Source organism: Zosterops lateralis (assembly GCF_965231275.1).
Source record: "Zosterops lateralis genome assembly, chromosome: 9".
Lineage (NCBI taxonomy): Eukaryota > Metazoa > Chordata > Aves > Passeriformes > Zosteropidae > Zosterops > Zosterops lateralis.
The window spans coordinates 30,645,920-30,668,262 of record NC_139769.1 but is presented as its reverse complement, the minus strand read 5'-3'; the positions used below and the strand labels follow the sequence as shown (position 1 = coordinate 30,668,262).

The following is a 22,343-nucleotide window of genomic DNA, read 5'->3' as shown; positions in this document are numbered from 1 at the left end:
TGCAAGAACGTGACAGAAGGGACGAGCCCGAACAACAGTTCCCAGAACCGCTGTTTGGCTTGGCAGCCCAAAGCTCCATGCCTAACTCTCCAGACGCCCAGCTCTGAGGGGGAATAGCTGGATGTCTAAAACCAGGCCTGGCAGCAGGGCCAGTATCTGGCTGGGGACAGAGCAGCTCCCAGGAGCTGGCCAGTGCCCCCACACTGCACTCCTGCCCTGCTGCTGCCAGACTGAGCTTTCCCAGTGACAGCCCCACTCAGGAACTGGGCCTGCTCAGCAAGCCCAGGCTGGGGGGAACAACAGCACCTGCTCTTTAACTTCACTAGTTTCCCACTTCCCAGTGCTGGGAAGGACCCATTCCATCCTATCCCATCCCATCCCATCCCATCCCCTCCCATCCCATCCCATCCCATCTGCAGGGCCAACACAGCTTTCTATAAACCTGTTGTGCTCACAGTGCAGGGAACAGCTCCTCAGGAGGAGCTCGGGCTCAACTGGAGCTGCTCAGTCAGGCTCCAGGAGGAGCCAGCTGGAATAGGACCATAGCAGCAGGGTCTCACCTTGTCATGGGACCTGAGGGATGCTGTGTGGTGTGCACAGCTTCCCTGCCGCTCCACCTGGAGCTGAGCTGCACGACACATCTCTCAAAACCTTTATTGTCAGCAAGTAACAAAAGTCAGCCCTGCAGCAGCACAGGGAGCCTCAAGAGAGCAGGGTGCTGGCACCCAGGGCTTGTTGCCCCAGCGGGTGCCCTGCCCCAGCCCCCTCCCTGCTCTCCTGGGCAGCAGCAGGGCTGGGTGTGCATGGGGGACGGGTGAGATGGGGGGCACGTGTCATTCTCCAAAGCAAGGAACACATGTACAACTGCTTATAAATAAACAACAATGATGAGAAACCTCTGGCTCTGGGTAGCAGGGGGAGGTTCTGCTGCCCGGGCCACCAGCCCAATGTGCTTTGTCCTCCAAAGGTGGGGAGACGGAAGCCCCCTCCACCAGGGCTGCAGCTGCCAGGTGCCCCCTGGAACAGGCTGTGCCTTTAGGGGGATCAGGCTGGGGTGGGGCACCAACCTAAACCAGCCTGCAGAGCAGGCTGGGCCACCTGCCTGCGTGCACCTACAGGGATCCAAAGATAGGGATGTAGGGAGGTGCCAGACCTAAAGTCTGGACAGGGCTAGCTGTGGGACCCAGGGACAGTGAGAGCCAGGGCATGGAGCCTGGAAAGGGCCAGGAGAAGGGCAGTGCTGCCAGGTGTCACATATCTCCAGCAGCTGGTGAGGAACACAGCTGAGCACCCTCACCCCAGCCTCAAGCACTGAGGGACAGCATGGAGCACCCTCCCGTGGTAGGACTCCTGCCATCACCTTCCCCCACCCTCAGCCTTAGGGTGCCACCCACCTGCACACAGGGACAGCCCCATACCAGCCCTGCTGCCTCCCACACTCAGGGGGCTGGTGGGAGGCCTGGGGAGGACAGAGCACATTGGGAACCACCAGAGATACCTTCTACCTTTGCCTTAAAACACTGAAGCTTATATTAGAGACTATGATAATAACCCTGGGGCAGGGATGTCCTGCCCGGAGTGGAGACAGCAGAGAGGGCACAGCTCCGTGGCCAGCCTGGTGAGGGTCTGCTCGGGCTGGGAGCAGGAGGTTAGTACAGGAGGGGCACAGAGCATGTGGGCAGGCAGGCAGGGACGCTGTCTAGGGCTGGTTCTTTGCCTCAGGGTCTTTGTCATAGATGTAGCTTCCCACTGCTCCGGTGTTGACACCTGCATGGGGAAAGAAGGAGGAGGGTGAGGACACGGGCGAGCAGCTGGCATGCTCCAGAGAGATGTCCCCTCTAGGTGGAGACATGAGCACTGGGAGTGGCAGCCCACACAGAGCACGTGCCCCTGGACTGGGTGCCCATCCCATGTGCCCCCAGGCACTCACCCTTGGGCCCGAAGAGGATCCCATAGCAGGGCTTGTGGCAGTATGGCTGTCCATCATGCTGTGTGGGACAGAGAGAAAAACCTGTCACCTGGGCTGGGGGCCAGGGAAAATCCAGTGCACAGGACATGTCCACCTGGCTGGGCACCTCTCTTGCTCTTCCCCTGCAGACACCCCAAGAACCCCAGCACTTCCCCAGGCTGAGGGGGCTGCTCCTCCCAGACCTGCCCTCCTGCAAAGGCAGTGGGTGCCATCAGGATGGCTTGGGATATCTCAGCCATGCCCCACTGGCATCTCCAGGTGTACAGGCCAGGGTTCTGAGGCTGGCACATCCTTACCTCAGCATGGCCCCCTGGGGTCAGTGTCTTGCTGCAGCGCTCACAGCGTAGGCAGGGACGGTGCCAGTCCTTCCCCAGGGAAGTCACCTTCTCAGCTGGAGTGGGACAAAGGAGGGAGGGTCACACCAGCCCCCTGCAACATGCTGAAGGGGGGCATTCCCCATGGGGATATCACAAAATCCCAGGAGAGCCCTCAGGATCTCCAGCCTCTCACATCCCTCCCACCCCTCTGGTGCCTCACAGGTGACACGGGATGACTGATGACAGCTCTTACCACGTGGGAGGTGACAGTAAGGGATACAATGCAGATAAAGCCCTGCAGTCAGGAGTATACCTAAGACGACCCTCCCCTGAAAGCCCCTCAGGCACAGCCCCTCACCCACAACCTCCTCTCTGATCCAAACCCCACTCCCCACCTCTCTGCATGCCCCAGGGTTCCTACACAGAGCCCAGCCCCATGGGGTCGTGCCACCTACCACCCTGTAGGGCCATGCCACCCCATGGGGCCATGCCACCTGGAAGCAAGCACGCACTGCCCACTCGCCACCTTACCAAAGTAGACTCTCTTGCCACAGCGTGGGCACATGTTGGGCTCCCCAGTGAAGGTGGTGACACTGGAGGCTGGAAGAAAAGAGGACATGTGCCTGGGAAGTGGGGGAACATCTCAGCCAGGACACACCAGGGTGGGGTGGACCCCACACACAAACCCTGCAACCCACACCATCACCAAATACAGTGGCCCTGCACTGGCTTCACAGCATGGCAAAGGGCAAGGCTGCCTGTCCTGCCCTGCCCCTCACCTTTGCTGGGTCCCTTGGGAGGTGCAGCATTCACTTTCCTCTCCTCCACCTTCACCGGGTGCTCGATGGGTCCCGGAGCAGTCTGCCCCTCGATCTGAGGCTTTTCATAGATGTAGGACCCGGCACCACCAATGTTCACCCCTGCAGAGGGGCACAGAGAGGCTGCAGTGCCCTGGGGTCTCCATCATCCCCCAGCCCCCTGTCCCACCTCCCCCAGCCCCACTGAGCCAGGGGCCACTGCTGCGCTTCAGCCCCAGCTTGCTTTCCCCTGACCCAGGCTTTCTCCAGCCACATCTGGGATAGGAGAGTAACTCCACCTTCTGTCTGAATGGGAATTTGCTGTTTTTGTTTTGTTTTGTTTTGGTTTTATAAAATAAAAAAATAAAAATAAAAATAAAAATAAAAATAAAAATAAAAATAAAAATAAAAATAAAACGGGCAACTGTCAGAATAGATCCCTCCCTCCCTCCTTTCCCTCTGGCAGCTCTTCTCTCCCTCTGCACAAGCAGACAGCAGGCCTGGGACTGCAATTTGCTGGCTTGATGCTTAGCCCATGCTAGCCTGGCATCTGGGGTGTTGCTGAGGCCAGCAGTGGGGATGAGGGGACCTGGCCCCTCCTGCAGCACCACAGGCAGGGGGGACACAGACATACCTTTGGGGCCGAACAGTGTGGCGTAACAGGGCTTGTGGCAGAAGGGCTTCCCATCGTGCTGGGGAAAGAGGGCAGCGTTAGGATGCTGAGTGGTGACCACGGTTCCCTCAGGAGCACCTTCATTCTCTGGTGTGCCAAGACCACCATGGCCATGCCTACACCCTAAAATGCACCCAGTTTAGGGTCTGCAGCATCAGCCTAACCCGACCTGACCACTCGGGGGTTTTGCCTGCATCAAGCACTCGAGCTGTTGTACCCAGGTCATGCCCTGGGGCTGGAGCACCAGTGGCCACAGCAGCTCAGCCATGGGCAGCTCCATGCCCCAGCCCAGCCGAGTGGCAGTGAGCCCAGCAAGGCATGGCCTCACCCCCTCAGCATCCTGTGCACAGCCAGGCCACTCTCGGCCCCTCAGCATCCTGTGCACAGCCAGGCCACTCTCGGGTGCTCAGAGCACCGTGGGAGCTCTGAGCTTTGCCTTTCCCTCTCCTTGGCCTGAGATCAGAGGACCCACATGGGTGCTGGTTCCAGCCCAGCTGCTATCGACCCCACTATCGTCTGGGGCCATTATCACAGGAAGGCATGAGGAGAGCGATAAGCCCCGGAACTCCCACAGCCATTTCTCATGGCTGGAACACAGTCCAACAGAAAAGAAGGAGTGTTTGTGGCTGGAGCAGGGGGCCAGCAGGACTGCCACACACACTTCCCTGGACAGAAAACCCACTGGGAGCCCATGGCCAGGCAGGATCCCACTCCACTGCCTGCTTGGCCCCACTCAGCATCTCAGCCCTGCTTCTGCTCCGTGCTCCTCCCTTCCACCCTTCTGCTGCAAGGCAAGGGCTCCTTGCCCATGAAGAGCAGGGTGGCAGCTGAGCAGAGGTGCCGTGCCAAAGACAAGGGCCAGGACAGCCAGGGGTAAGGCTGGGGGAGTGAGAAGGCTGTGGGCTGCCCAAAGGCAGCTGCAAATTATTGCAAGGCTTAAATATGAGCGTGCTCACAGCGTTACCATGCCAGAGGGAAAGGTAAACATTTAACTGGTCTCCCCGCGACACCTTTCCAACCTAGCCTCCTCAAAAGGAGGGAGAAAAAGCAGGGAAGGGCCAAATATGCTGTCGGCACAGTTAGTGGGGCTTGGCTGCTTCCCCCTATGGGAACAGAATCCAACCTTATATGGAGAGGCAGCAAATCTTCTGGGTTAACCTGACCTGGAGCACAGATCCACCTCTCTGGCAGGACAAGGCCTGCTTCCCCCACGGGCTGGGGGCCACCAGCATGGCTGTCCCTGCTGCTCCCAGCTGTGCTGCCTGCTAGAGACAAGCTAAGGAGCTGGTGACACTGTGGAATGACAGGTGCTGTGCAAACCCAGGGCACTGGGTGTCACACAGGGACACTGCACAGGAAAAATACAGTTGATCCTAAGCCTGAGCAGCTGCAACCACCAGCATGGCGCCTTCACACTCCCCAGTGCTGGGGAGTGGCAGCGGCATCACACTCCAGCACAAGCTCCAGGGCACAGAGAGCTCTCGTTGCCATGGCAACACAGGCATTCCTAATTCTTGGTGTTTTTAAGCACAGGTCAGTGAAGGCTCTCAGCACACACACCTCTCCAAAGCCTGTGCAATGTCCAGACAAGTCTGTCCAGTGCACGGAGCTTCAAGTGCTTACTGGAGCATGCCAAGCCCCACTGCAGCTGCCTAGGAGCCCAGGGTGACAGAGCAGGGACACCAGACGTGGTGCCAGCACCACTCTGTGGCTTGCCCAAGGCTGTGCACAAAAGCACTCAGAGTTGCAGCAGCAGCGTTTGAAGCCGCAGTGTGTTCTGCTGGACTTGCATGCCGCAGGACAGCGCCTCCGCGTGGCATCAGATATCTGCCCCAGCCCTGTTCTCGGGATTCCCATCCCACCGGCCCCCTGCGTGCACCGCTCCCACCCCGCCCGCCCTGGCAGCTCTTACCTCAGCGTGCCCACCCGGGGTCAGGGTCTTGTTGCAGCGCTCACACTTGAGGCAGAACTTGTGCCAGTCCTTGCCAAGGGAAGACACCTTCTCGGCTGCAGGGGACACGAGAGAGGGGTGAGCCACTGGCCAGCACCCGCTGAAGCCCCTGGGGAAGCCAGGCGGCGCTTGAGAGGGGCTGCACACACCGTGCACGTCAGCCACACTGCAGGAAACAGGAGCCACTCTGCTGCAGCCCCCAGCGCCCCTGCAGCCCTGTGGGACGTGGACACAACACCCCCCCCCCCACCCTCCCTCTCCTGGTCTCTGACTCCTCACAGCACTGCACCAGCTGTTTCAGAAGAAGATTAACCCTATCCCAGCTGAAGGCAGGACACCACCCAGTTGCCATCCCATAGCCACTCTTTCCCACGCACCAGTCCAGCAACAGTAGCATTTTCTTTCCTACTCCCCGTGTCTATTTTTACCCACCACATTACCCGGAATGACTTCAGTCCCATTCAAATATTTGGCGTTTCCATGCCCACCCCGCCCGTGCAGTCACACTCCCCCCACGCACACCCAGCCTCTCCCTGGGGAGCCTCAGCCGCAGCTCCGGAGATGCTCCCAGGAGGAGGGGATGACAGACAGCCTCCACTGTCACCCAGGATGGACGTTTGGCCCTGAAAAACACCTGTCCCACTTGCCCCCATCCCGGGAACAGGCAGATGGGTGCACAGCCACAGTCCTTGCATGGCCACAAACCTGCAGAGCAACTCGCTGCCAGCACTGAAAACAGTGTCAAAGCATCCGTGGGCAAATTCAGGGAAGGCAAATGCTTTGAGACTGCTTGTATGAATACAAATACAATCCTTCCATCTGGCCCTGAGCTGTAGGTCTCCAGGAACATCTTGGGACACAGCACAGGCTGCCGATGCTCCTTTTGCATCCCCAGCCTTGCATTGTCCCTTCTCCCTCCCAGCTCCTGGGCTGCTGCAGGCTGCCTTGTGCCCCCCACGGATTCCTGCTGGCCCTCCCTCTGTGCTGCACATGTGCAGAGACAGCTGGAAAACAGTGTGAGCCCGTTAAAGCCGCCGTAAAACTAAATCAGGAGAGCCAAATAAAATATTTAACAACAAATAAAAGCGCAACCGGAGCCGGCCCCGCTCCGTGAGAAGACCTCCTCAGTGATGTCGGGTTTCCCCCTGAGGACCTCAGCAAATGTCACCTGTTTGCATCCAGTCAAGATGGGGGTCAAGAGTTCCCCAAAGGGCAGGTCCTGGCTTCTAGAGCCACGCTCCTCCCAAGGCAAACAGCTGCATCCGGGACATGCCACAAGGCCTAGATAAGCCGAAACGATGGCATCGACACCCAAAAATTCCATCCCAGTGCAAAGCAGGGCGGCCGGTGGTGGGAGGGGCGGTGGGAGGGGCAGTGTGACGAGGCAGAGCCATTGCACAGGGTGCACAGGAGACTCCTCAGAGTATCCCCAAGCAAGCGCGTGGAAGATGGACTTCGGGGATTCGCATCAGCTGGAAGAAACTCCAAATCCACCTCCTGCTGATGACACACAGGCTGTTGAACCAAGCCCAGGCAAGAGCAGACAGCAGGGCAAAGGGATGCCTCACCACAGCCAGGGATCTGTGCCTGCCCACCTGAAGTGGCCAGGGCTAATCCCTGCTGGCTCCAAGCCCAAGGGCTCAGGAGGGCTTATGTCTCCCCAAGCCCCTCACAAAGGCAGCACATGAGGAAGGGGCCAGGGTCAGAGCTGCCCTTCTTTTCCTCTGCAGCCCTCATCTCTCTCTGGAAGTAGAGAATCAGCCACAGGATGAACAGCCCCCAGGCCCCCCAGACCCCAGGGATTCCCCAAAAGCAATGGGAATACAGAGGTCCCAGCACCCCACTGCCCTTGGGCCATCGCAGGAGCCCTGCATCCTCCCAGCCCTCCCGGCAGGAACGAGTTCCTCCCCGGGGTGACCAGGGAGGGAAACGGAGCGTGATGGGCTGAAAGCCGAGCCAGGGGCTCGGGGCCAAAGAACCACTCGGCTTTGTCACAGTGGATGCACACACAGCCAGGCCAGGCTGTGCTCCGGCTGCGTCACCCCCCAGCTCCCCCCCTGCCCCGACCCAGCGCCATCACGGCCACGGGTACAGAGCGAGGAGGAAGCTCCCGGCGGATGTTTTCCAGAGGCCATGGCAACGATAGCTGGCCACAGCCCCCACCAGCTCCTTCCTGCTCCCGCGATACAAAATGCTCCCCCAATGACCGCCCCTCCTCCAATAATAATATTTCAGCAGATGGAAATCCTTTCTCCTCCCTGACGGATGCACCCCCCCTGCCAACGCATCCCTGGGCCACGCAGGGCAAGAGTGATCCCAGTGACACGCACGACCCGTGGCAGGGGACGGGACAGGCGGGAGGAGGCGGCCAGGAGCACCCGGAGCACAGGGACAGCCCGGCAACCACGGGGGCTGCCCTCGCCTCCACATGGAAATGCCTCCCAGAGGCTGGTCCGGCATCCTCTGGCTGCAAACAAGGATTCCCGGGGGATGCATCCGGGACCGGCACAGCCGGGATGGCTTTCCAGAAGGCATTGTTTGCACCGAGCAGAGGAAGCAGCTTGGAGCCACCCCAGCCCATTTCCAGGGCAGCAGCCTGCGGCCACAGCATCCCATAAATCACTGCGGAGGGAAAGGACCAGCGCCCAGATTTCCTGTCGCTTGGCCGCAGCTGCTCCGCTATTGCATCAGCTCCAGAGGAAAAGGCTCCGACCACATCCGCCCTCTGCCGGGAGAGCCCCGCAACCCCGAGGTGAGCCGGCATTGGCACTGCAGGAGCAGCCCGGGGCCGGGCAGTGGGGGGCTGTGACCGGCTCTGAGCAGGGAGCAGGGCATGGTACGGGGCAGATGGGTCACTGCACCCAGCCTCTGCCACCAAAGGCCGTGCCCGGTGCTCTCACATCCCACTGAGAGCATGCACATCCTGCCCTGGCCCCTGAATCCCACCTTACACACTCAGCCCTGCAGCCAGCCAAACTTAAACCAGCTGTGCAGCACCCCCTGGAAGGGCAGGGTTAAGGGTGCTTGACTGCAGGAATCTGGCCTCTGCCACGTGTGTGTGACTCAGGGGTTTGCCAGCCCTGTGTTACCCACACTGCCGTGGGTGGGGGTGGGCACGGGGTGCCCATAGAAGATAAACCTCTCCCCACGGAAAACATCCCTAAGGAGAGGTAGAGGCACAGCCCGGTACACGTCTGGCTGCAGGACGTGTAGCTGTGGGATGGATTTGCTCTGTGCAGGGGGTGCAGCCCACACTGCCGAGGGACACCAAAGGCCAGGAGCAGGCAAAAAGCCGAGGGGACTGTCAAGGCAGCCTAATCTCATGGCTCCAGAGCAGCCTCGCCCCAGAGACAACGCGGCTCAGCCCTTAATTACCCGCCGTGCCCAGACAAAGCAGCTGGCACAGGCCAGAGGTGGGCGCATTTTCTCAGGATGGGAAGAGAGCATCTCTCCTCCCAGTTTCTGTGCCGCTGGCCGCACCGAGCCAGCCCCAGGCCCTCGCACAGGTATTTCCACAGCCTGACGTCAGTGCTGTTCCCAGGCGGAGGCTTATTCAGCAGAAGGAACCGTAGCTGCTGCAGCTGCGTCTCTGCAAAAGGCTGGGCTGTGCCTCATCCATCCTGCCACAGTCCTGGAAGGGCACGGGGAAGGGCTGACGAAGCCCAGTCTGGAAGTAAGGATGCCAAATCCCCACCAGGATCCAGCGATAGGCATCCCTGGCAGAGAGGGATGCTGTCAGACTGACTGTAGATGCACTTCAAAGCAGTTGCAGACACAAAGGAATGAAGAAAAAAAAGTGCAAGGAAAGGAGCCTGGTAAATGGCTGGAAACAAAGCCAAGATCCATGAGCCAGCAGTCTCATCCCTTCCCCAGTTCCTCAAAAAGCGGCCAGGAGATGGAAAAGGTGGAAGGACAGGTTGAGGATTTCCTGCCCTTGCCATGCTGAACTATATCCCAGCCAGGCTGCCCTGCCCAGAGTCTGCACTGCCTTCCCGTGCCCCTTGCCCCATCCCCAGCCCTGCCCTCCTCAGGCACTGCCGGGCAGCTCTTCTCCCCCATCCCACAGCCGGTGCTGACAGTTACACCGCACCCTGATTTGTGGCCAAACATATATATTTAGCTTCCCTGCAGCAAAGCAAGGCAGCCCTCCAGCTAGCTGGGCTCCCTCCAAGTGTGCAACAAAGCCAGCTCAGTACGGCCTTGCTGCAGAGAACAGCCGGGGGGGAACAGGGAATATCCCAGGGAGGGCTCCCACTCCCAGCCAAGGGGAGAGACAAAGTCTTCCCTGGGATCTGAGCCCCTGCACAGCCGAGCCACTCGGGTGCAAGAGAAGGTTGTTTGATTCTCAGCCACAGCCCTGATGCACAGCACTGCTCCCGTCCACCCTGCCTCTCCCCTGACACAGCCTCATCTACTGCAGGTACCTCCCTGGCCAGGAGCAATCTCCCAAGCTCCCACTCTGGTTTGCAGGGCCAGGGCAGCCTCCAGCAAGTCCCTCGCCATTTTCCACAGGGCTTTGTCAAGCAGCATCTGAATGGGATGCATTTGAGGTTGGGCAGCTTGGCTGTGTTGTGCTGGGAGAGGATCAGTGGTGTTTCCAGCCAGGCACTGGGTTCAGCGAGGGCTGAGCCCAAGGAATCAGCTACTTTCCAGCTGCATAGCAGCCCTGCATGTGAGGCGTGGCAGGCAGGACCCTGGGGGGTGCCAGGGCTGCAGCCCACACTGCCAAGGGACACCAGCAGAAACATCAGAGGCCCACCTGCAGCCCTCCCCTCACCCAACAGATCCAAGGGCAGAGCGGGCAGTGAGAGCTGGGCACAGGCAGACCACTCCCTGGGTAGTTGTTGGTTCAGAGCACTCTGTTCCTTGCCTCTGCACACTGAGATGTCATCTCTAGCAGGCAGTGCCAGGAGAATAAGACAGTTTCCTGGCCCGTTTCAGCAAGAGCAGGATTCTGGGACATGCTGGAGCAGCCAAGCTTGTCAAAGTGCCTCTCCTGCTCCATGGCTCCTCACTTCCCCACCCTGCTGGCCCCCCACAGCTCCAAGCAGGGTTTGGCCCAGGGCTGGGGATGGTCAGGGCCTCCCTTGGTGGTGCTCCCCACCAGCAAGTGCACAGCAGGATAGTGGGACAGCTCTCCCCATCCTCATGCCAGGACCTATCTCCCACCATCACTGCCCTGGTAGCATCAGGGCCCTTGGCAGGAGCAATGGGCACCACAACCTCACCACAACCAAAAGTGGCATCACGGTTCATGGTCCAGGCTCTGCATTTGATTGCAACACAGTGGTGACAGATTTTCCATGACTTCTTGCTTGGGTGTTCCTGCTCCACCTTTCCTTGACTTTCCTTTCTAGTCCCATTACCTCACCTCTCCCCATCCCTGTGCTCCTGCCAGGGACTGTGACGGAGCCTGGGAACATGAGGATCTCTGTCTGCCGAGAAGATGGGACACGGGTGCAGGACTCTATAATCCAGACACCAAAGTGACTGGGCCTGGGTTTGCAGAGAGCTGCCTGCCAGCTCCAAGCCTCCAGCACCCACAGCCACAGGAGCAGCACCACACTGTCCGGAGCCCCAGCAAAGCCCGGGACACAAGAGCAAGGGGACCCAGCCCTCACACTGCCTTGTTCCACACTCCTACAGATAATTTTTGTGCCTTTTTTCCTGAGGGAAAAACTGATGCTAATCGGTCTGTTCTTCAGCTTCCCACAGAGACATCCCTCCCCCCAGCAGGGCTCTGCACGGGGAGCAGGGAAGTGGAGCATCCTTAGTTAACATTCTGCAAGGTCCACTCACACTCCCAGACCTGGGAGGAGGCAGTCACGAAGGAGCCCAGCCCGCTCTGTGCTGGAGGGCCACGGCTGTGCCGACACTGCACCGGCTGCACTTGAAGAGCCACTTTCTTTGTTAGGGATGGCTGTAATGGAAATTAAGCCCTCCTGCCCAACCATCTCCCTGCCTGAAGCCAAGGACAGCAGTTACTTATTAATTGCAGAGTGGCTTCTGCAGCTTGAATTTCGCCGGGCTGACCCAGCGGTGCCGTGCTCTGCAGGGAGAGGACCCCACACCTGGCTGCACCCCCTGTCCTGCTGTGCCCCAGTGTGACCACGGGGTCAGGCATCCACTGCAGGCCCCTGGCAGGACTCTGGGCTTGGGCCCTCCTCACTTCCCAGCTGGATGTGTTTGTGTCCTCAGTCCTGCTCTGGAATTCCACTGGCAAACCAACCCTGAAGAGCAGCTTTAGGCCTGGGGGGCTACTGAGTGACTCCCACCTCCTTTCATGATGCCCCTTTCAAATCAAATAGAGCCTCCCACCAGCCCTCACACTCCCCAGCACGGGTAGTGAGCTCCCCAAAAGCCGGAACCCGCCGCACATCTGCTTGCTGCATCCCTGGGGATTGTGTCTGCCTCATGCTCGGGATGGGAAAACAGGAAACCCTCTGCTGCCACAATCCCCCGCTGTTCTGGGAAGAAAGGATGGGAGGCGGAAAGGCTTGGCCAGAGCTCCTCCCGGTGACCCTGCAAAACTCATTTAAGGCTTAGCAGTGCGAAAGGGAGCTGGGGAAATGTGTGGCTGTTTGGCTGCAGGAGACTCTGGTCCCTCCGGAGCTTCCTGCCAGAAGTGATAACCTAAAGCCAACCCCGAGCCCAGCCCGCTGCCACCTGCCAGTGTGGGATGGGAGCTGGCCCTGCACCCACCGGCTGCTCCTCCAGTTAAACATTCACCATTCACTTCATCCAGCCAACCTCCCAAAGCAGGAAAGTTAGCCCCAACTGCTCCTGGAAACAATGTCACAGACCTCAACCTCCTATTAAAAAAAAAAAAAAAAAAAAAAAAAAAAAAAAAAAAAAAAAGCCCAAACCCTGTTTTTATATTTCTCTGTGCTTTTTAAAGGAAAAAAAAGCTCATTCCGTAGCTCAGGAAACGCCCACATCCTTCTGACTGCGCAGGGAGGAGCCCACTGGATTTTTCCAGGGAGCATGAAGCAACAGGCATGCTGGAAATGAGTTTTCCATTGGTACTCGGGAGTGCCGGCGCTGGGCAGCCGCTGCGCGCTGCGCGGGGCCGGGAACGGGAGCCGGCGGCATTTCTCACACATGACCCGCGGCTGCAATCCCAGGCATTCGGGCAGCCCGAGCTGCCAGCGCTCATTCAGCACAGGCAGGGAGGCTCCCGAACAACCGAGGCTTTATGAATCACCTCCCCGCTAAGCTTCGGGCCGGTCCAGGAATTCAGGAGCGACACCAAACCGCGGACGCGGAGCTCCCGTCGGCTCCCACCAAACCACGCGGCCCACCGGGAGGAAAGCCCGAGATCCGCATCCCGGAAAGACGGCTCAGAATTTGCATGGAGCTTTTATATATTGAATAAACGAACTCAGGTTTATTCTTCCAGAGCTTGGGCGGTTCCTCAAGGAAAGGCTCAAGGCATCGACAGGGACATGCTCCAGCCTATCTCAGCTCTTAAGCAGAGAGGAGTTTTTTGGCTTGCTCCCGCTCCAGCTCACCAGCACCCCCTTTCCCCAAGTCTCTCTCAGGGGCAGCAGGGGCAGCATTCCCTGCGGGAAGATGTGGGATGGGGGCTGGCACTGCCCCACTGCCAGGCACCTGCCTCCTCCCCGCCTGTAGGGCCGGGTGTCCCACACGGGGCAGGGACGGAGAGCCGCGGAGCAGCAGAGACCGGGACAAGGACCTCTGCACCTACAGAAACCCTCCCGGGGAGAGAGCGGGCCCGCAGCTGGGGCAGGGGTACAGCCCTGTTCCCCCCCAGACCACATCCTCAGGAGACCCACAAGGACGTGGGGAACGAAAAAGAGCACAGACACTGCTGGGGGCTGGTGCTTCTCCTCCTGGCACGCCTGGCCTCCTCCTCCGGCAAGGCAGGAGTCCCTGAGCCCGACCCCGACAGCCCCCCCCCCTCCCCCCCACGCAGGGCAGGCTCATCCCTGGAGCGAGAGGAGCAACTCTGCCCCGGGTCAGTGCCCAGCTGGCTGGGTAGGCACCATTTTCTTAAAAAGGAAAAGATTCACACAAAGAAAGATATCCAAGGGGCCAAGCCCTTCCCACCCACACACAAATAGGTTTATTTAAAGGAGGAAGACAGCGAATTCCTATTTCCCTGTGTTTACTTGGAGATGGCCGGAAAAGAATGAAAGCACCAATGCCTCCAATGCTCAATCATCATCAAGACCATTTGGTATTTCTCCAGCAAACAAACACACTGGGGCAACAGGGGCTGGACCCCAGAGCAGCGGGAGGAGATGGGCAGGGAGGGCAGCAGGGATGCACTCCCAGGCCAGCTGGACACCATGGTCAGCAGGTCCAGAGGCAGCTCGGGCTGGAGTTCTGAATCCATCCCAGAGCCATCCTGAGCCGCAAGGGTGCTCACCCAGGGGGTCAGGTCACTGCCGGGGAGGCTCCGGGCTGGGGCAGCTTCTCGGGAGCACCAAGGCCGAGGATCAGACGCTGCTCTCACCTCCCTGCGAGCCGGGCGGCGGCGCTCAGCCCGCTCCGCCTGACAGGAGACATGCCAGCCCCGGTTCCCAGAGATCCTGACCAGCCACAACCCCAAGCAGGGCCCTTGGAGACCTGCAGGGACTCGCTGCTGCCCTAACGCAGCCCAGGCGTGTTGAGATGGGCCTCCGAGCCCAGGAGCTGCCTTTGGAAAAGTTCCGTAGAACTCCAAACCCTTCATTAGCTCGCCCGGCTGGGAACAGCCCGCTGGGGGCTGGCTGCGAGGCGAGACAGGGAGAGGTGAATGGCACACCCGGGGCCAGGTTTGCAGGAAATCAAAGAAACCGGCTGGGAGAAGGTTTTGTTTGCACCTGCCACTGCCAACTTCCCCGCACCAAGAGATCCTGCGAATCTCGGGAGTCCCCATCCCGGTACTGGCCGTGTCGAGTGGGCTGGTGTCGGGTGGGCTGGGTTCCCCTGACCCAAGGCAGCAGGTACTTTGGGGACAGGAGCCACACCACTCTCAGCACCTCAGGTGAGGGCACACCACCCAGGGCTCCTCACCGTCTGCTTCACCTCCTCAGCCCAGCTAGCCCGGGGTCACCCATATCCTCTGCGTCCCCTGCCCCAGGGCCAGCCGGCAGCAGCCCGGCACAGCCGGGGATGCGGGGAGAGCAGAGGGGCCGCGACCACTCTGGGGGCGCCGCGGGGGAGAAGGAGTTGCTGCCGGGCAGATCTCCGGGTGAGCCCCGCGAGGAGCTGCGGCGAAGCGGACACCGGAAGACACATCCCCGTGGGGGAAAAGGGAAAGCAGGGATGCACCGAGGCTCAGGGAAGGGGAAGGTGAGGATGAGCGCCGGCTCCAGGCTGGGAGACCGGTTTGAAGTCCCGAGGATGCGGGGAAGGGGGATGCGGGGTCGGGTCCCGGGGATGCGCTCACCGAAGTACACGGTCTTGTCGCACTTGGGGCACTTGGATGCCATGGCGGGAGAGCGGAGCCGAGCCGAGCCGTGCCGAGCCGTGCCGTGCTGTGATGTGCCGCGCCGTGCGCCCCGCTCCGCCCGGCCCCCGCCCACCGCCGCCCGGGGGGAGCCGGGGCGGGGCTGCCCGCCGAGCGGTCGCCGGGCTCGGTACGGCTCGGTACGGCCCGGCTCAAGCCCGGCGCAGCAGGTGTCCGGTCCCGGAGGCGGAGAGAGCACCCTGTCTCCCATCCCCGAAGACCAAAGTCGGGACATGAGTGCTCCCGAGTTCCCTTGCCTGGGAAAAAACCTCCACAATAATAAACAGGTTGTAGTTGAGCGACGCGACTTGTGGGCTTTTACCGGCCCCAAAGGCACCGGCCGGGAGCCTCCCCGGCTGAGTCCGGCCAGCAGCCGCCCCCAGGACATGAGAGGGGGGTGGCGGTCCCGGACAGCCGCCGCAGAGGGGCTCGGGCATCTCCCATCCCCCGCAGCTCGTCCCCGCCCCGGCCCCGCTCGTTGCCCGGCTCCAGCGCCCGCATCCCGCGGCTCCCGGCGCCATTCCGCTCCGTTGCCATGGAAACTCCCATCTCAAAAACCCCTCCGGCTGCAAAGGGATGCTCGGGGAGCCGTGAAGGCACTGAGGATACTCGAAGAGCCACGATGTCATGGCCATGCAGTGGAACCCCTCTGTATCCGGATCGTGCTCCGGTGGGCGCAGGGCAGGGGGTGACAGCGGTGGTGACAGGGGGACAGGAGCCGTGGCTGGGGAGCTGCGGCGCTGCACCGCCGTGTTGGTAAACAGGACATCTGCCGCTCTGCAAGTGCAGCTTTACATTATTCATCAGCCAGCAGCCTGGCTTTGCTCCGCCGCCATTGTCACAGAATTCTTTCTCTGCCGGCAGCTGGTGCAGCTGCCAAGCGCCCGCCCGGCCCCTGGCAGCCTTGGGAAGGGAACCCGGGGCTCCAGGATGGAACAGAGTGACCCTGCCGGCGACTACGTGGGGCCGGAGGGGCCAGGGATGCCCGACAGCGGGTTTCTCCATCGCCCGTGCACCCTGCTGCGTTAGAAGGCCCAGGCATCCCTGTCACTCAATGTGTGGCTGTTGTCACAACAATGTGTGGCTTTGTGGCCGGCGGGGTCCCTGCGCGGGGCAGGTGGCAGCGGTGCCTCCAGGGCGCCCCGGCCCCCACGGGCCCCGGGAGGGGCTCAGCCCTGCGTGTCCCACCGCGGAGCCAGTGTGTCCCAACCCAGGCCTGCAGCCACCAGGACAGGGCAGGAGCTGGGGATTTGTGGAGGTTGTGGTTTCCAGAAGAGCAGCTGCCTGCTCCAGCATAGTCCCACAGCACTCCTGTGTGTCCCTCTGTGGTACCCGGTACGTCTGCAGCCCTAAAGCACCCCATGGCAGGTGCCAGCACTGCATCCCTGTGCCTGCAACAGCTCCTGTCTTACGCGCTGCGGGGACATCCTGAAAAAGGTGTCCTGTCTAAATCCTCCACATCCCACATTCTGAGGCAGCCTCAGCTGGTGTTCCAGCCCTGGGGGCTGAGGGATGCAAGGGAAGGAGGAAGAAGACTGCATTCACCCAACAGCCTGTTTGGGGAGGCCACAGGGGAAAGCCTGGGCTCTGCCACACTGCAGAACCAGCACGCAGAAGGGGCCGGTCAAGGGCTTTTCACACACAGAGACTGGGGGGAATTAAGACAAATCACCTAAAGGTGTGAATCCCTGCCTGCAAATGCGCTAAATCCCAAGCGGATATGCTGGTTCAAAAGTAAAGTGGCTTTAGCTGGTCGTGTCTTAATCTTCCCCGATTTAGGCTCGGCACGCTCCTGCACGGAGGGCAGGGACGTCCTGGAGCCTCGGGGACAGGTGACTCAAGGCTGAGCAAGAAGGGATGGCTGAGCTTTTATGGGGATAGCACGGCCAGTGCCAGGCAGGGAACCGCTGCTGCTGAGGGGACACAGGATGCAGGCAGGGGGGTGGTGGCATGTGAGGAGCACCCCGGCCCTGCTGTGCCTCTCCTCAGACAGCACATTAAGAATTTTCACCAAAAGGATGCATTTTCCATCAGAAATTTGAGGGCCCCATCCCTGCCCAAGGGCTGAGCTGGAGTTTCCCTGGCAGCGGGTGACAAAGCCGCCTTTCAGCGGCCAGGGAGGTCTCTGGCATGGGCCATGCCCCCTGCAGCAGTGCCCGGGGATGTCTCAGCCGAGGGCAACGGCCCCACGCAGCCCCGGGATTTCCTGAGCTACTGAGGGCAGCTGGCTTTCCGGCCGGCACACGGCCCTGGGGGCACTGCCGCTGCTACGGCCGTGTCCGCAATTACCCGCTCCGGGGGTGAGAGGGGGCTTTCCTCCGCGAGAAAGCGGGGGTTTTTAGCCCAGCCCCTTCCCTCAGGGATGCTGAGCAGGAGCCACGTCCCTGCAGCATCTCCTTTTCGGCTGGAGCTGAGACTGAAGCAAGCCCTCATCCTAAAGCTGCTGCCTGTAGCCCTTCACCGGGCAGCAGCGGCTGCCCCAGGGCCCGGCAGGCGCTGCGATGCACGGCGGGTGTTTCGCCGAGCGTGCGTGGCTGGCCTTGGCCCCGGGGCAGGGATTGCCTCCACCGGGAGCCCGCAAAAGGTGCGAGGCTGGGACTTCTGCCTAGAGCAGGTCAACCGGAGAGCTTTGCACAGAGATTAAGGGAAAGTGAGGAATAAATAAGGGTTAACTCCCTCCAGGCTGCCTCTCCTTTGGCTCACCTCTCTCCTCCTCCTCGAGCGGACTCCCCTCAGCTCTTTTTTCTTCATTCAGATACAAATACCACAAAAACTCATGGACCCAGACAGAGCTGCTCCTAAGGGGAGATGGGGCTGGAAAGCCTTCCTCTGCTCTCATGTTTTCTGGCACCTAGGATCCCTTGGATTTGTTACAGGGCAAGAAGAGGCTGGGGAGTGGGGGGGAATAAAAAATGGTTTGGGAAAAAACCCTGCTGCTGGCTTGGTGTGCCCAAAGATCAGTGGCCCCTGTGTGGCCTGCAGACCCTTGGCTGGTGCACTGTGTGCAGCCACATGTCCAGGGCCCTCTGTCCCTCATGACAAGGTCACCCCAGGGTAACATGCTGCAGCTCTTTTTTTTCACCTCTGAAACTCCCGTGTCCCAGGCACAGTCCACAGCCAGGGGCTGGTGGTTAAGAATGGCTGCTGCCCATGGCAAATAACAGCCACTGCCCACGGGCCACCCCAGCTATAACCAGTTCTGCCTCAGATCCTTGCATTAGGCAGGAGTTCCATGGAAAAAGTGCTTGGGCTTCCCTTCATGGCCTGGGAGTAGTTCCCTGTGATGGGATGCAACAGAAAGAGCCTTTTACAAAACCTGGAAAAACACTTTATTTTTTATTTCATTTATTCTCCACAGCCCTCCTGGATGTGCAATGCCTGCCAGTGTGGATCTGGCTGTCCTACACGGCAATCTGGGGCAGCACAGCAGGGCAGCACCCTGCCTAGAACAGGGGAAATCTGTCCCCCAACACAAGGAGCCTGGGGCTGGCTGGGGTGGGGAGGCAGCCACAAGGACAGGGGACAGCCCACACACGCTGGGCACTCAGCCTTGCTGCCGAAGGGTGGCCAGAGAATCAGCGCACATCTCGGGAAGGAGCACGGAGGCTTAGGAAGGATTAGCAAGAGACGGGAAGAGATGGAGGAGCAGAGGACGGGCATGCAGAGGGCTGGCAGGGGCTGGGGCTTGTCAGGCAGCACATGCCACTGGCCGGGGCTTGGCACGTCAGCGCCCGGCCCCGGCCCCTGCAGCTCCAGCCATCCACTTCTCCTTTAAAAGGCATCCGAGCCCCTGCTGTTATCGGGCAGGGCCGATAGCGCTGTCACGCCTGCGATTAACAGCTTTACAGATATCCCCCTTGTCCTTGCCATCTGGAAAGGATGTCCCCATTGTCCCTGTGACCGCTTCCCGAGGGGCCGTGGCTGCCAGGCCGATGAGGATCCCTGGAGGCTGCACGGAGGTGCCGAGGATGCAGACACTCTGTGTGAGCCCTCATGGGGCAGGCGTGATGCCACCGTGCAGTGGGTTGGCAGTGCCTGAAAAGCAGTGTTCCAACCAAAAAAAGGCAGGAAAGCAGCTGGAGAGACCTGGGCACAGCACTCAAACCCACATCAGAGCCATGGTGGGAGTGCAGAGGGTGGCCAGGGGTGGGGGTAGCTGACACCGGCGGTGCTCCCCCAGGTTTTCCAGGGAAAGAAAGGGTGTCCCAAGGAACGGGCTGTGCTCAGACCCAGGCTTCAGTGGCAAAGTTCAGCTCAGGCCAGTTGGTAATTAAGCCTTACCCATCCCATGCCCCCCCCGGACACGCTGTGGCCAGAGGTTGGGCTGGCTGTGGCGCAATGTGGCTCTGAGGGCTGGCACAGCAGCAGGGGAAGTGTGCACAGTGACTGCCCAGCTTTCATGTGTCTGTGCCCCACATGCACACCACCTCCAGGACACTCTCAGTGAGCGCCTGTGTCGCCCCTGACTTTCTTACTTTCGAGTGTTTGAGTCTTTGCAGCAGCTTTCTCACGCTGCTTCATGTAAACAATATTGTATTCTTAGAATTTATCAGTATGTTTTGGATAGTTGTTCTCTGAGAGAATTTGACTGATGGTCATATTGACCAATGGAGTCAGGAGGTTGTAACCTCCTTGGGCCAATCTTGGCCCTCTGTACAAAATGTATAGAAGCTATTGGAGTCAGATAATAAAGGACCCTTCCATGTTTGATCCTGCTGCTACTTGCTGTCCTCTGTGAGGGTCCACATCCACGTCGCAACGTGTTGCCCCTCCAAGGGCAGGGGTAACACCCCTGGGGTACGGAAGGGACTGGACACACATAATCCAGCACCTCATGAGTGCTGCAATGCCCCCATGGCACCATCTTCTCCTTCAGCATCACCCACCCACTAGGATGCATTTGGCCTTGGTTCCCACCAGATAGTATGGGCATTTTCCTGGGATGCAGGAAAACACAGCTTGGCTCCTCATCCACACACTCCACACGTTCACCTCCCTCCTGTCATGCCTGGGGACAACCAAAGCACAGGCAGGGGGAACAAACTTACTCCTGCTCAGATGGAAAATCTCTGAACGAGCACAACTTGGCTGAAACTCTCCAGCCAGAACCTGCAAATCTGCTCACCGTGACGCTGCCAGCATCCCACGGAGCACTGGATCCAGGTGGAGAGTCCCCTTGCAGGAGGGAAGGGAGGAAGCTGTCTGCAGAAAGATGCTGAATTTGTTATTCATTCTCATTCCAGGAATGTGGTTAATGAACTTGCAAAGCCCAGGGCAGGAATCAAGTGTGCTTCAACCCTGCCCTGCCCTGACTTTCTTCCAGGCTGAAGAAGAGGTGGAGACAAGCCCCAGCCCCACAACCTATCTGAATTTACTGTGTGTCTTTTCTTGAGGCAGCTTTCCTCTTTCTGCACGGGTGAAACATGATCGTCAGAGACTGAGTCTTCCATCAAGTTTTAAAGCTGCTCAAGCAGGTCAAAGCCCTTCTGTCAGTCCCCAGGAAGGGACATGAGGGTGGGAGGGATAGGGGGACATGGGCCACCCCAGCGTCCTCCCTTGGGAAGGGCCATAAACACCACCCACACTCAAGACATGTTCATATTCTGAAGATGGGGATCGCGGCAGAGCCCATCACTGTTGGCTCTTGCAGGCTCACCTTGAAAGGCACTGACTACATTTACAGGAAAAACCTCAAACAAACCCTCTCTCATCAGCTGGAGAGGGCTGTCATGCCTCGTCTTGCCTTTCTACAGTGATCTTTCTCTCCCCTTAATGCTGCTGCTAAAGCTTATTTGGGTTAATGGTGTTTTTAAGTCTGTGCCCTCTTGATGAATTAAGGAAAATAGAAAAGATTCAAGGTCCAGTTTCTGTAAATGAGTCAAATTCCTTCCTCCTCCTCACAGTCAAAATCTGCCAGATCTTATTTGTGCTCTTCCCAGAAATTCCCCAGGCTGGCACACCTCCAGTGCCACAACTCATTCCATGCCCCCTGTGAACAGGTGAGTGCCCCCTCCTCCCGTGGCAGTGGGAAGCAGCTCCACCATGATGCAATCCACCCATCCCAAAGAGCCTCTCCAGCTTCCCAAGGTCTGGCTTGTGTAACACTTGCAGAGAGCCAGAGCCCGCAGCAGAGCTGGCACCAGCTCCAAATTTCCATTTCAAAAGAAAATTTCAGCATGTATTTTGCTTTGCAACTCTCCAATAGTGTCCCGGTTACAGCCCTCCTCCCACAGCAGGAATGCCAGGTTCAGAATTGTTAGTTTTGGTCATACTTTGCTTTTTTTCACATTGTTTCATCAGTGCTATTACAGTCAGGGCGCTGCCTTCATGTTACAGCAGCAAAAGCAGAGATCACAGGGAGCTGCTACTGACAAGCTGGTAAAATGCAATGTAAAAAAACCAAAACCCCTCAAAATACTAAAGTTAACTTAAAAAAAATTAAATCTGTAACAAAAGCATTTTGGCATAAAGCATTGTAGGAATGTTTGGATTTCTGTTTTGTTTTTTAAATACTTTCCTGAGCAACTTCCTGCTTCTTTTTAAGCCTGGCAAGCATGGCACTGAATCTGGAGGACAGCATGCCCCATCCACGTGAGCATGGAGCACAGCCCCCTCCCAGGGATCCCAGCTGAGCCTGCTGACATATCTGCTCCCACGTCTGCATGGCAGAGAGGCCAGTGAAGGATTGGGATGCCAGGGACACACAGCAAAGGGAAAATACCCAAATGCACGTGGCAAAACTTATTACATCCCAATAGACCTGGTCTGCTTTGGGTGGGCAAGCACTTGCCAGCTCCAGGCTCTCCCCCCCACTACAATCTCAGGGGCTCTTTAGGAGCTGGGAAGCAAGGGGAGGAAGGGACCTGGAAAATGGGACATGGCCCCAGCTGTATGAACGTTGTTCTATTTTGACAAGGCTCTACAGCAGGAGGGCAAATAACCAAAAGTAATTTCTGCAGCAGCAGCACAGGAATGTGCATACAGAGCAGAGGTCGGCACAGGAGAGGCTCAGTGACAGCAGCCACTTAAGAGAGTGACCCCTTGGGCTTGGATATGTCAGTGCCTGGACCTACCACTCCTGCTCTTTCCAAGAGCCAGCATTTTCCTTCAGTTGGTGAAGGGATCTTCCAGCCCCTCCTCCCAAGCTGGTACAAACATAAGCCAGTGAAATACATGGCA

The 22,343-nt window shown here is 59.0% G+C and overlaps 1 protein-coding gene across 1 annotated transcript; it reads right to left on the bottom strand.

Moving 5' to 3' along the window:
• Window positions 1-642: 642 nt before the first annotated feature.
• On the bottom strand, window positions 643-15,206 carry CRIP2 (cysteine rich protein 2). Its single transcript, XM_083867757.1, has 8 exons — window positions 15,105-15,206; window positions 5,669-5,763; window positions 3,718-3,775; window positions 3,066-3,206; window positions 2,818-2,886; window positions 2,266-2,360; window positions 1,931-1,988; window positions 643-1,767 (listed from the first exon to the last, which is right to left on the bottom strand). The coding sequence occupies exons 1-8, from the start codon at window positions 15,145-15,147 to the stop codon at window positions 1,700-1,702; spliced, it is 627 nt and encodes a 208-aa protein (XP_083723883.1). The 5' UTR covers window positions 15,148-15,206; the 3' UTR covers window positions 643-1,699.
• Window positions 15,207-22,343: the final 7,137 nt, after the last annotated feature.